The sequence below is a fragment of the Eurytemora carolleeae genome, unplaced genomic scaffold, assembly GCF_000591075.1.
Source record: "Eurytemora carolleeae unplaced genomic scaffold, Eaff_2.0 scaffold169, whole genome shotgun sequence".
Classification (NCBI taxonomy): domain Eukaryota; kingdom Metazoa; phylum Arthropoda; class Copepoda; order Calanoida; family Temoridae; genus Eurytemora; species Eurytemora carolleeae.
In genome coordinates, this window is record NW_019396316.1 from 345,308 (window position 1) to 359,043 (window position 13,736).

General features: G+C 30.4%; 1 protein-coding gene across 1 annotated transcript; it reads right to left on the reverse strand.

Moving 5' to 3' along the window:
* Positions 1-142: 142 nt before the first annotated feature.
* LOC111700800 (uncharacterized) lies at positions 143-8,729 on the reverse strand. Its single transcript, XM_023471842.1, has 10 exons — positions 8,691-8,729; positions 8,120-8,186; positions 7,710-7,757; positions 6,779-6,829; positions 6,358-6,405; positions 2,311-2,368; positions 1,797-1,843; positions 1,389-1,450; positions 1,043-1,079; positions 143-207 (listed from the first exon to the last, which is right to left on the reverse strand). The coding sequence occupies exons 2-10, from the start codon at positions 8,141-8,143 to the stop codon at positions 160-162; spliced, it is 423 nt and encodes a 140-aa protein (XP_023327610.1). The 5' UTR covers positions 8,144-8,186; positions 8,691-8,729; the 3' UTR covers positions 143-159.
* Between the last annotated feature and the right edge of the window lie 5,007 nt (positions 8,730-13,736).

Here is a 13,736-nt window from a genome sequence, read left to right on the forward strand (position 1 = left end):
CACAAATAATCTCGACTTTTTTTGATTATTTAATGAAAATCAAAACATTAAAAAGTCTTCGAGTTTGTAAATGAGGTTCAATCTCCTCTCCTTTTAGAGCCAAAGTTCAATTAAAAATTTCTAAGAAAAAATTTAATTTTAATTACATTTTTTATTATTTTATTTTTCTAAAGAAGTTTCTTCGGTTTCTCTGGTCTTCAGAAGTTCCTGTTGAAAATAAAATTAAAATAAATATTTTAAGTTTTTTTCTAAACGAAATCATCAAAAGCTCTAATTAATGTTTTGATACAAAGAACCGAATTTCTGTTTTACAAAGGTTTGGCTTATGAGAGATTAGGAACAACTTATTAGATTTGATTTAGTTAAATTTATGATTTAAAAGTTGACAACTTTGTTATAGTGTAACCCAGTACGTACTTCGGAGACATCAAAAGAATATATAAAATATATTAACTTACTGATAATGGAATGTATATTTAGTTTTGAAATTATTAAGATGTAGGTAATGGTATAATAGTGAAAAAACATTGAAAAATTGTCAAGACGACATTTATAAATTCGTTAGATCTCTCCGATGTACTTGGTTAAATCTAAAAAGTAAATAGCTGGAAATACAAATGAGCTGTTTTATCTCTACTCTTGCACCCTTTGTAAACCTTTTATTTTCAAAAAAAACTGATCCAACAGAATTCATAATTTGAAATATCAAAGTATTACGACGGGATTACAAAATAAAATTGTAAAGCAGTTAATTTCACTTTTGTTGCTGTATAAACAAAATAAATATAAATCAATAAAGAAATTGAGTCTCTGCCACTAACTCTCATTTTTAATTCCCAATATCTCTGCAACCAGTTGTCGTACAACGCAGATATTTCAAACTTAAAACATTTGATCCAACAAGTTTCATAGTTTGAAATATCTAAGGTCTACGATATTGGGTTGAACAGATTAAAGGATTAGAAAATCAGATTTGTGACAAAGACTCGATTCCATTTTAAAAATTCTACTTGAACTTTGAAATTAAAAAAAATTTCTAGACCTGAAACCTGGGATCTGATTCAACTTCTTGCAATGATCTAAAGGAAAAGAAAAAAAGTGGACATTTCTGTTAGCATCTTCTCTTGGTATATTATAAAATAATAACAAAAAAGTTTGCAGATTTAATAACATTTTTTTGTCGATTTTCAAAATTTTGCAAAAAATCTAAATATTTGAAGACAAATTTTTGTAATTTTGAGAATTTACTTGGTATAAACGGACAAACGAGAAAAGTATTATAAAACCTATAGAATATATTTGAACTATTTATCTTCAAAACTTGCGCACAAGATATGTGGTTTAACTATGTCTAAACAGTTCAACTACTGATCGTTTATTACTATTACCTGTGATAGATAAACATTTTCCCCTGAGCACATTTCACTTGGTGTTTCCAAATAAACAAATCCTTAAAAAGAGTTTATTTTACAAATTTAATTTTTAATTTTTAGTTTTAATATCATTTGATATATTTAAAAACAAATATACAGGGTTTCCCACCAAGGATGAGACTTTAATGACGACCTTAAACTCTTTCTTTTCACGCAGTCGGCGTAGATTTACAACACAGAGAGAGCATGCTTTACGCACACTTCGCGTAGATTTTCAAAACAGAGAGAGCCTGCTTTACGCAGACTTCGCGTAACTACTTTGGACTTCTGCCTCAGGGTTAATGTGAACGAAAAATCCCTAAATCTTGAAAAGACGACATCTAGTGCTCTATCTGTTATTGTAATTAATCTATGTATATTTACCTCAACGACATCACCATCACAGTACACTTGGCCGTACCATTCACAATCTTAAAGGGACAGTTTACGTAACTATAATTGAACCTCAAATTTAAATAGTTACATGAAAGAATCAAACACGTTAGGCTTTACTGAGTAACAATGAGGAAGATATCCATTCTGTAAAAAAATATTAATTACATCAATTTACAGCATTGAAAAGATCCTGAAGACAAAGGTTTGAAGGGTAACTTTGTGAATATGGTCATGTAACTTTTTAACATTTAGATTAACTTAAAACTATGTTCATTTAATGAAACAAAAATTTCAAAATATTATGGATTAAATAATTTATAAACATTATAAAATTTTATAGTTATTAGACTAAAAAAATTCAAAATACAAAAACATTATATAATTTGATAGTTATTAAAAGAATACAAAAATTCAAAATTACAAAAATTGAATACTGAATCTGAAATAAATAATTAAAACTAATGAAAAATCTATGAAATAAATATATTAAAGGGAATGATACCTCCGCTCTCTCCGTCTCCTCCGAGCTTTTTACCAACTCTTCCTTTAGCAGGTGAAGCCTAATATTACGTTTAATCACCGAACAGATAATCTACATTGAAAACCAGAAAACTGAGGAATAATGTCGTCTTCCTTAACATAGATGTAATAATGTGGGAAAATATATAAAGAAATCGGTGAAACTCAGTAGTTACTGGATTTACCTTAAAATGGTTGGGTAAAAGGTTAGTATTCTTTGCGTTAAAATTTCAAAATTTTATATTATAAATTTTAGCTTTTTTACAGTGAGCAACAGAAAAGTTTGGAATAGTAAGATGACAATAATTAATTGTATTTGATGTTGTAACAAAACAGTTTCACTAGTAACTTATTAAATCACCTATTGAGTGAAATGGATCGGTTTAAACTGAACAGTTGCTGTGTCTCATGTTCATTGGACATTTTAAAGTCGTACTTTGTGTCCTTAAGTCGTCTTCCTATTCCAAAGTTTTCTGGTAACTACTGTAAGTTTTTGTTAGATTTATCTAATAACAAATTATATCAGTATTATTGAAACACAAGTTTCTGACTTTTAATTTCACAACTGTAAGTTACAAAAAACCATAGTAAAATAATTGAACAACGACGACACTAATTCAACAGTTTTTTGGTACTCTTTTTGTATACTAACCCTGAAATTACAATACATAGGAACGAATGATATACAAATATAATTCTTATTTAATATTTGTATTGGTGCAGTGAAATCAGACTGCCTAAAATTCTTGGAAAATCAAACCATTTCAACAAGGCAAAAACATTACATTGCAGGTTTGTGGAACGGCGGGNAGTTGGGGGTTGAATCAAAAAAATGTCTCTGCTTAGTAAGATTTATTGTTATTAGCTATTCCCGTTTTCCCTCTCATCTATTTGACATGAGCAATTATAACAATTTAAGTGTAATCTTGTTAATTCGTATACAATCTTCACTGACATTTAATTTTCTTAAGAATTTGGACAATACAATAAATGTGGTGCAAGGTGTTATTTAGGCATCATGTTCGTATTTTGACGTTAAAGTTTAAAGATGATCCAATATTTTATATAATACCATGAGAACCAGAAAACTGAATTAGACGACTTTAAACTCAAGTTATAATTTCTTTCGCAGGGTGTCCCAATAAACATGAGAATTAAGTGACGATTTTGATATCGTCTTTGTAAATGGATTTTTGAATTAGCATAGTGATACCTACTGAGAAAGATGTAATCCGCATATGTTTCGTCTGCTAGAGTTAAAAATTTGTTTGTTTATGTTTTGATTGCATACGTTGTGCTTAGTAAAACAAGAAATTCCCGTTCACAATCACAGTATAGTTGTTTCTTTTTACTGTTTATCTTGTAGAGATGTCAACGATAGTGTAACGTAACGTAAAATGTACGTTTTTGTTCGTTACGTTACAATAATGTGTAACGTTTCGATATATTCTATATAACGTGAACGTTAAACGTTCACGTTATAGGAGCTCATACCTAACGTTAACGTTAAACGTTAACGTTAGAGGAATATACCCCCAACCCCAACGTTAGAGTTTTGTGGAATTGTAACGTTATTTTTCTAATATCTACAACTTTTTCGACCATAACGTAAAGAAATGTTTTGTTTCCAAGGGGAGCTTGAAAGTCTAACGTTTGAAAAATGAATTGTGATTTGATTGAATATCGTAACGAAAGGATTTATATTTCAAAGTTCAACTTATAAAAAGTGTAACGTTGTATAACTGAAAAATGCATTAATGTTTATGAAAACGTTTTGAAACGTTCTTCCTTATAGTATAATGAAAAATTCAACGTTGCAGAAGTGGGTTATTGTTTTAATAATCAGGAAGCGAAAGTTTTTTTACAGAGTATAAATTTCAATAATGTAACGTATAACATTTAAAAAAATGTAATTCTGTAAATCATGTTTCATAACTTTTCTCTGAATACTAAATTGATTAGTCTAACGTTAGATATATGTCTGATGAAAATGTTGTTCATAAAACGTTAGACTATGAGGGCTGAGTTTTAATTTCAAAGTGTAACAATAATTCTGTCAATCAAAACATTTCAAAATCAATTAAGAGATTCGACTGATGATTATAAGAGCAAAGACTTATGGTTTTTCATTTCAAGTTCAAAGAAAATGAGTTTATGCCAAAAACTCTAATTTTCATTTAATATATCTTTGCAACCCGATGTCATAGACCATTAATATTGAAATATACAAGGCTTAAACCATCAGGTTGGAAAGATATAGGGATTAGTAAATAAAAAAAAATTTAATTGTAAACGAGTTTTTTTGTAACATGCTATTAGTGAAAATTCAAATCTTATAAATGTTTCTTGGACATTAAAGGTTTTTGATTTGCCATTGTTTGATGAAACCCACTAAAACTCTTGAAAAGGAAGACGACATTAAGAAATTTTACATATGCATTAACTTATTAAGTGGAACGAGTCTGTGAACAAACACAATTGCTGGGTTTCATGTTTATTTGACTACTTGAAATCATAACTTCAGTTGGCATGGTTCATTTTTAGGTTGAAAAATTTAGAATTGTAGATACTTACTAAAATGCAACAATATTTTATCAAATGGAAAATGCGTGTTATGTTTTATTCATCAATAGATTTTTTTGAAACTTTAGAAAAAAATCTGATTTTTTAATCGATTTAAAAAAAAAAAATGTTAAATAATTTTATTTCGCGTGGTTTGTGTTAAAATAAATTTAGCACTTGTCTTACTATATTTTATATATTTTAACCCCAAACATGAACTCTGAAAACATTTTCATTGTGGTTTGTAAACTAAAGCTAATGCCGCTTTTTTACTCACTTTGTAAGTAACATAAAAAAAAAACACAAAAAGAACTAAAAATTCGCCACAAATTATATTTTTCTAATCTCTACATCTTTGCAAGCTGGTGTTGTAGACTTTTGATATTTCAAGCTATGACTTCTGTTAGATAAGAATGTCTAAATAAACTGAGTTGTTCACAAACTTATATTTCTAATCCGGATATCTTTGCTACCAAATGTTGTGGGCCTTAGATTATGAATTCTGTTAGATCGAAGAAAAGGGTCAGTCTGCATTGCGTAAAAAAGAAAAAAATAGCCCTAAACTAATCTAAAATAATTTAGAACTACTGTTCCACATACAAAAGTGGTTTGCCTTGCCGAATTTTAACTCATTTTATGAAGTGTCCCAAAACATATCTATTTTTAAGCTCGTCAAATACACGATGATAATTTCAAGTGATCCTCCATTAAAAGAGGGCCATGCTCGATTCCCAATGATAACGTGTATACCTTTATCTGATTGATGATTTGAAAATTAGGAGTGTTTTCCTTTCTTGTAAATGTATGCTGGACGTTAAGGGTGATTGATTTGTGACTTTTTTTTAGAACTCAGCCAGCCGCCCACCTGAGGTCGCTGCGTTTTAAATTAATATAAATATTGTAATAAAAAAATTCAAAATCGCCCATAGGGTTGCGAATTGACAATTTAATATTGGAAAATTTTCCGCAAGGCCTAAAAAAATATTTCCAAAAATAAGTATGATACATCATTTTCTTGGAAATTTCATGCTGATTTCAGATTCGAAAACCATTTTTAAATATATTAAAATTTAAAGAAGTTATGGCCAAATAATGGTACTAAAATCCAGTTTTATAACTTTTTAACGTATTTGATGAGTTTTTTTTAGTTGTGACTCACTCAATTTTCCATTTTTTAAAACACTTTTCAGATTTAATAAATACGACTTCAAATTCGTCTCTTAATTTCAATGTTTATTTGGACACCCCTTATATAGTCCAATTAACATAACACAGTGTTTGTGCAGGTACTCAACCCCTTTTCACTTAATAAAGAATTTATTCACTTTTTAACAACATCAAAATTACACTTAAAAATTGCTAAAACGTCGTCTTCGTAGTCCACAGTTTTTTGGTTTTTACTGCATGTTTAAGATTTACAAAGTAAACGGATTTGAAAATTTTGAATTAAAAAAAAAATAAATTTTACCTGAAATTTTCCACCCTTGCAAACAATCGAGGTCCCATCCGGTCTAACCTTTATACATATTATGAAAAAATTAATGCTTGAATGCAGAATTAAAATATTTTTTTTTAACGGGACTGTTAGCGTGATTTAAAGTGACCCATTCCTGCAAATAAGACAATGCTGGATTCACGACTGTGCCCTTGATCAATTAATTTAATAATGTTGAAGATAATGTCCTGCTTTCAAGGTTTTAAAGTTATTTATTTAGATTAATCCGTTATGTCTTCCCATACAGTAGAAATGCACAAGTCACATTTGTAATTTAAATTGTAAAGAACCCATAAAAATAATCAGTTTTCAAAATTATAAACATTATTATTTTTTTCTCGAACATAGACAAAGCTTTTAATGGTACTCTTGTTTAGAGGACGCCATACTTTACCTTTGCTACAGTTCCGTCACACACACGTTTATCCACAATATTGCAATCTCCCTAGGAAAATATTATATTAAAGTTGCAATCTCCCTAGGAAATTCCTAGATTATAGTTGCAATCTACTTTGGAAAATATTAGATTAAAGTTGCAATCTCCATAGGAAAATATTTTATTAAAGTTGCAATTCTAAAGGAAAATATTATGTTAAAGTTGCAATCTGCAAAGGAAAATATTATATTTAAGTTGCAATCTCCATAAGAAAATATTAGATAATAGTTGCAATCTCCTTAGGAAAATATTAGATTAAAGTTGGAATCCCCTAGGAAAATATTCAATTGATATTGCAATCTCCCTAGGACAATATTGGATTAATATATTGCAATCTCCCTAGGAAAATTTTTGTGTAATAATACAATCTCCTAGAAAAATATTAAATTAATCTTGCAATCTCTCAATGAAAATTTTAGTTTAGTATTGCAATCTCCCTAGAAAAATGTAAGATTAATATTGCAATCTCCATAGGAAAAAATTAGATTGAAGTTGCAATGTCCCTACGAAAATATTAGACTAACCTTGTAATCTCCCTAGCAAAATATTAGTTTAATATTACAACTTCCTTAGGAAAATATTGGATTAATATTGCATGACCTCCCTAGGAAAATTTTAATGTGATATTGCAATCTCTCTAAGAAAATATTCGTTTAATATTGCAATCTCTCCAAGAATATAATAGATTAATATTGCAATCTCCGTCGGAAAATATCCAACATAGTTTTTAGATAAAAAAATGAGAGTATTGGAACAAAATTTTGTAAACTTTTCAACTATAATTTCTAACTACCTGTTTCTTTTTCAACTATAATTTCTAACTACCCGTTTCTTTTTCAACTATAATTTCTAACTACCTGTTTCTTTTTCAACTATAATTTCTAACTACCTGTTCCTTTTCAACTATCTTCTGGAAGCTATATGCAGATAAACAGAGCTGTAATATTGTAATATCAAAAATTTAAATATTGAAAAATTTAAATATTGAAAAATTTAAATATTGAAAAATTTAAATATTGAAAAATTTAAATATTGAAAAATGAAAATATTGAAAATATACAAATATAGAAAAATAGGAATATAGAATTATAGAAATATAGAAATATAGAAACATTGAAATATAGAAATATGAAATTTAAAAATATTTATAGAAGTATTGAAATAAAGAAATAAAGAAATATAGAAATATAGACCAATGATGTATAGAAATATTGAATTGAAGATCAAAATATAGAAATATTGAAATAAAAAAATAAAAAAATATAAAAAATGTAAAAAAGTTAAAACTACTTAGCTTACCATTACAATTATGTATTTGATCATATTTACAGATTTATACAAGGGAAACTATTCAAACAATCTATCCCTAAAAAAATTATATATTTAATATTAATTTTTTACTTCTGTTAATAACAACATATATATTTAAATATTTAACATTTTTTGTCTTGAATGATAAGTGGGAATCAATTCGTTTGGAAACTCTTGTAAGAATTATATATATTGAATCCCTTTTCAAATTCCTACACAGAAAAAGTTTATTAGATCCTGTAAAATATCAATGTGTTCCATTATGAAAAACTGCTTTCTCTATGCGTATCAAAATGATAGGTAATTCTGAAATACATGAATTTTGTCAGATAAAATAATTTAAGTTGAAATATCAACACAATTTATTTAAAACGTTTAAACCAAGCTAAAAACATTCCCGTAATACAGAGTTCCACATACAAAATTTGAGGAAAATCGGTCAGGGGAGTCAGGGGGCTCACAAGTTTGAATATCAAACATACAAAGAAACAGACAACGTTTTCGATATTTCGAACACAATATATGTTCGTGAAACTGAAAAGTAAATTTTCTATGTTACCTCGTACAAGACCAGATCTGGACTGAGCGATCAATGGAAAATATTTAAATCCGTATTATACACATTTTATATCAAAATACAAATCTCATGCAACGGGGTGCATCAGTCGAAGATAACAAATATGGCGGGATTTTTTTTACGGAAATTTTACTTGTTCCCTTTTTAATTTGTTTATTTTTCCTAAATTATAATTTAAATTAGAAAAAAAAATGTTTGGAGGTTTGAAGACATTATTTAATTTTTTTTCTCACTTATTTGGATAATTTGAGGGTAAACGGAATAGCCTATTAGCTATTCATTAGTATTTGTCTTACTTTTCAAGAACAACGGTGGCCTGAGTAAAAGCCGATTTATTTATTTATTTTATTTATTGTCATTGTCATAGATTTAAAAAGAAATCTTAAGTTTTTTTTAAAAATTATTTTGAAATTGTCTATTTTTAAAATATAACTTATTTTAAACATTTAACGGTTAGCGCCCATACAAATTCAGAAAATTGCAACATATGACTTAGACCATAAAAATCCATTTAATTTCAAACAAATCATTCAGATAGTACAACCTATATAGTCATCGATTATCTTTCGCCACATTTGTATATAGTTTATATTTTATAATATTTTATATTTTTAGAAAACGTTTTAACTGATTTCGAAAAATGTGAGAGGTCGCCAGCATTCTTAGATAGTTGCGCAAGCTGCAAGAGAAATAATCAAATTCAAAACAAATTAATTAAAAAATATTATAAAATATAAACTTTATACAAATTTGGCGAAAGATAATCGATGACTATAGGTTGTAATATCTGAGTGATTTGTTGGAAATTAAATTGATTTTTTACGGTCAAAGTCGTATGCTGCAATTTTCTCAATTTGTATGGGCGCTAAGTTAATCGGTATGAGACGTCTTTAACAAGTTTCTCCTTATAGACGCAACAGATAGAAGTAAGATTATTAGCGATCAAAAGCGCTTTTTTATCGCATTAAGCCTATACCCCCTTTAATTTTTCGCGAACTCTCCCTTTAATGTTCAACAAAGATTCGCATAATTATATTATTCCTAAACTTTCGAAATAATGATCACAACTTAAAGTAGTAATTAAGAAAATCCTTGTGGTCCGAACAGAAAAACAAGGCTTTATACAAAGATTTAAAAGGTACCGTTGTGAATCGTTTCTGGTATTTTAAATTGCATGATTACTTTAAATTACGTCAGAATAGCTAGTTTTTTTTCAAAGACCCCCCGTAATGCAAAGCAAAAGCAGAGAGTGCATGGAAATAAAGTTCATGAATATTGAATACGTTTTAATTTTGGCCTGTCGTGACATTTCATAGGAATACATTTTATAGATAGGAGATTTCATAGACAAGCCATTTCATAGACATTGACATTTCATAGATATTGACATTTCATAGGAATACATTTCATAGACAGGACATTCCATAGACAGGACATTTCATAGACAGGTCGTTTCATAGACATTGACATTTCACAGACAGGACATTTCATAGACAGGTCATTTCATAGACATGGACATTTAATAGACAGGACAACTGTTATGAAATGGGCAACACCTTAATTTTCGAACCAAAAATGTTTCAAGAAAATTATCATATACGGACTCACTACTCAGCAAATTAAAAACTAAACATGAAGTAATAAAAATAAACTAAAAAATATAAGACATTTTTAAAAAAAATATAAAAATTATGAAGATTTTGAATAATTTTGTTTTATTCTCTGAGTTGAATCAGAACAAAGGTATAAATTTATAACAATGCAAAAGTTTATTCTGCTTCGCATATATTGATAATCTATAGTTATATCACACTATTTTCCTTTCTCAACCACTTTGAATTGGTTTAACCCCTGAACTTTATCTAGGGTCCCGACTAACCATTTTATCTAGGGACCCGACTAACCAGTTTATCTAGGGTCCCGACTAACCAGTTTATCTAGGGTCCCGACTAACCAGTTTATCTAGGGACCCAACTAACCAGTTTATCTAGGGTCCTGACTAACCAGTTTATCTAGGGTCCCGACTTACCAGTTTATCTAGGATCCCGACTAACCAGGTTTGTCCTGGCTGGATTTAAAGCAGCAAGGAATCTAACAGGAACTCCAAGGGAGTATAAAGTGACCCTCTATGCAAAGGTTAGAGTGACACAATGTCCGATGTACAACGGAACCCTTAAAAAAATTTGTCTGATCAAGTATGAATTAGAAATTTATGTTTTTGTTTATTTTCATTTGTTGTTTCTCTGCAAAAATGACGTGCGCTTTAAAGAAACCATAGAGAAATGCACAGAAATAAACGGTATCACCACAAACTTCGGACGTTACAAAGGTCGGACAGTACAAACGTCGGACGTTACAAAGGTCGCCCAGTTAAAACGTCAGACTTACAAACGTCGGACTGGTACAAATGTAAGACTGATACAAACGTCGGACTAGTACAAACATCGGACGGGTACATTTCTAAGGTAAAACGACGGACTTTTGTGAGTTTGAAAAAAAAGACCATTGCTATCAGAAATAAATTAAAAGTCACTCACTTTTTGTGATAAAAATCAAGACAACAGACCAAAAATGAGTTTAGTTTAACTCTGATGTTCCAATGCCTATATCTTTGCAACCCGATGTCGAATAACCTTTAATATTTTAATCTTTGAAATCTATAAGATCAAACAGCTCAAGTTTGAAAGTATCAAAGGTTAATACCATTACCAGGTTGCAAAGATATAGGGATTAAAATATTTTAGTTCCTTTGGGTAGATTTTTCTTACGCCAGTCGATAAATTTTTTATTTTAAAATTAGAATAATTTTTTTTCATTAGTCCGACGTTTGTACTGGTACCAAATAAACACTTATCGATGATATCCTCCACAATTTTGACCAGAGGTGTAAAGGGTGCTGATGTGAATCGGCCATTGCGATCTTTGCATGGAGGGTCACTTTAAATACGCTTACAGTCCCTTTAAACCTCAAGATATCTCCCCAATCTTTGACCAGATACATAAATAGTTAAATTTTCGTGAGAGATGTTTGGAAGCTTTTTGCAGAATTTATCCTAGAGTTTATAATCTGCGCTGAATGACGAGGGTTTGCTGAACGATTTCGTGCAAACTTTAAAGCATGCAAACCTTGCAATATATTCGCAAATATCAAGATTTAGCAAACCAACTCAGCACACAAATTAAATACAGTATGTCTTAAATAATCAAGTAGTTTTATAAAGATTAATAGCCTAGGCCCTATATTAGGTAGTATCCTTACAGGGGTGGATTTAACCATTATCTCAGGGGGGCCCATAATAGCGCGCGTAAGCGCACAGGGTTGGGGCCCGAGGGCCCAGGCACCTGGCACCCCCCTCTAATCCGCCTTTGAGTTACCCTTTAGAGTTATCACGACAAAAAAACATTTATGAACACAATTGATAAGATTCACAAAGGTACCCCTGAACCCTTCATCTGATTTGGAAAATATTCTCGTGTCTCAAGTTTAAAAGTATTTAATTCTGATAACTCGTATTTTTCCTGCAATACAAATAATTAGCCTGGTTACCAGTGGAAATGTTTGTAGTATTTATTTCTAACTTCGGATCCAGGTTACAATTGCTTATAGCTGTCAAGAAATATAGCCGCTCGTAAATCCACTTTGAAAAACAGCTAACAAAAATCGAGGTTGTGTGATTTTTTTACGTTTTTCACATAAATATCAATGAATTGACGGCAAATGAGTCAATTTTCTAATAGAAATTTGTAAGGCTTTTTTACTCGTTTTGTAAAAAATTATATTATAAAAAACTTTTTTTGAAAATAATTACAGAACTAAACCAGAAATCTAGAGTATCAAAGATACTATAGTACACAACCAGAAATCCAAAGGGGTATCCCCGATACTATAGAACACAACCAGAAATCCACAGGGATATCCCCGATACTATAGTACACAACCAGAAATCCACAGGGTATCCCAGATACTATAGAACACAACCAGAAATCCACAGGGTATCCCCGATACTATAGTACACAACCAGAAATCCACAGGGTATCCCAGATACTATAGAACACAACCAGAAATCCACAGGGGTATCCCCGATACTATAGTACACAACCAGAAATCCACAGGGTATCCCAGATACTATAGTACACAACCAGAAATCCACAGGGTATCCGAGATACTATAGAACACAACCAGAAATCCACAAGGTATCCCAGATACTATAGTACACAACCAGAAATCTAGTGTATCCCAGATACTATGGAACCTAACCAGAAATCCAAGGTATTCCAGATACTATAGTACTTAACCAGAAATTCATGGGGTATCCCAGATACTATAGAACACGACCAGAAATCTAGTGTATCCCAGATACTAAGGAACCTAACCAGAAATCCAAGGTATCCCAGATACTATAGTACTTAACCAGAAATTCATGGGGTATCCCAGATACGATTACTTAACTAGAAATCCATAGTGTACCCCAGATACTAAATTACTAAACCGGAATTCTAATGTATCCCAGATACTATAATACTGAACCAGAAATCTAGGGTATCCCAGATACTTCAGAACAAAACCAGAACTACTGGGTACCCCAGATACTGAGGTACTAATCAAGAAATCCAGATTATCCCAGATACTAAATAACTAAGCCAGCAATCCAGGGTATCTCAGATACTTTAGAACTAAACCAGAAATCTAGGGTATCCCAGATACTATAATACTGAACCAGAACTCAAGGGTTTCCCTGATACCAAAGAATTAAACCAGAAATGATGATGTTAGGTAATTTCCCAAAGGATTTTTCCCAAGTGGTAACTTCACTAGAGTATTTAACCAAGTGACAACTTCCCAAATGTAAAATTTCCCAAGCGGCAACTTCCAGTCTGTCCTAGCCGTAGCGCTCGTCCCTCAGCCTGTTCTAGCCGCGTTACAGTCCCTTTAAATGCTAACATTTGATGTATTTTAATAAAACTGCTCTTTTATTAAATATATGTACAAGACGCATGCGCCATGCATTCATCTTTCAAGTGTGGTTC

Coding starts and splice junctions, on each gene's coding strand:
- LOC111700800 (XM_023471842.1), bottom strand. CDS start 8,143: ATGATCAAATACATAATTGTAATG. Junction 7,758..8,119: donor TCAAATACATAATTGTAATG/GTAAGCTAAGTA, acceptor ACAATATTACAG/CTCTGTTTATCTGCATATAG. Junction 6,830..7,709: donor AGATAGTTGAAAAGGAACAG/GTAGTTAGAAAT, acceptor ATATTTTCCTAG/GGAGATTGCAATATTGTGGA.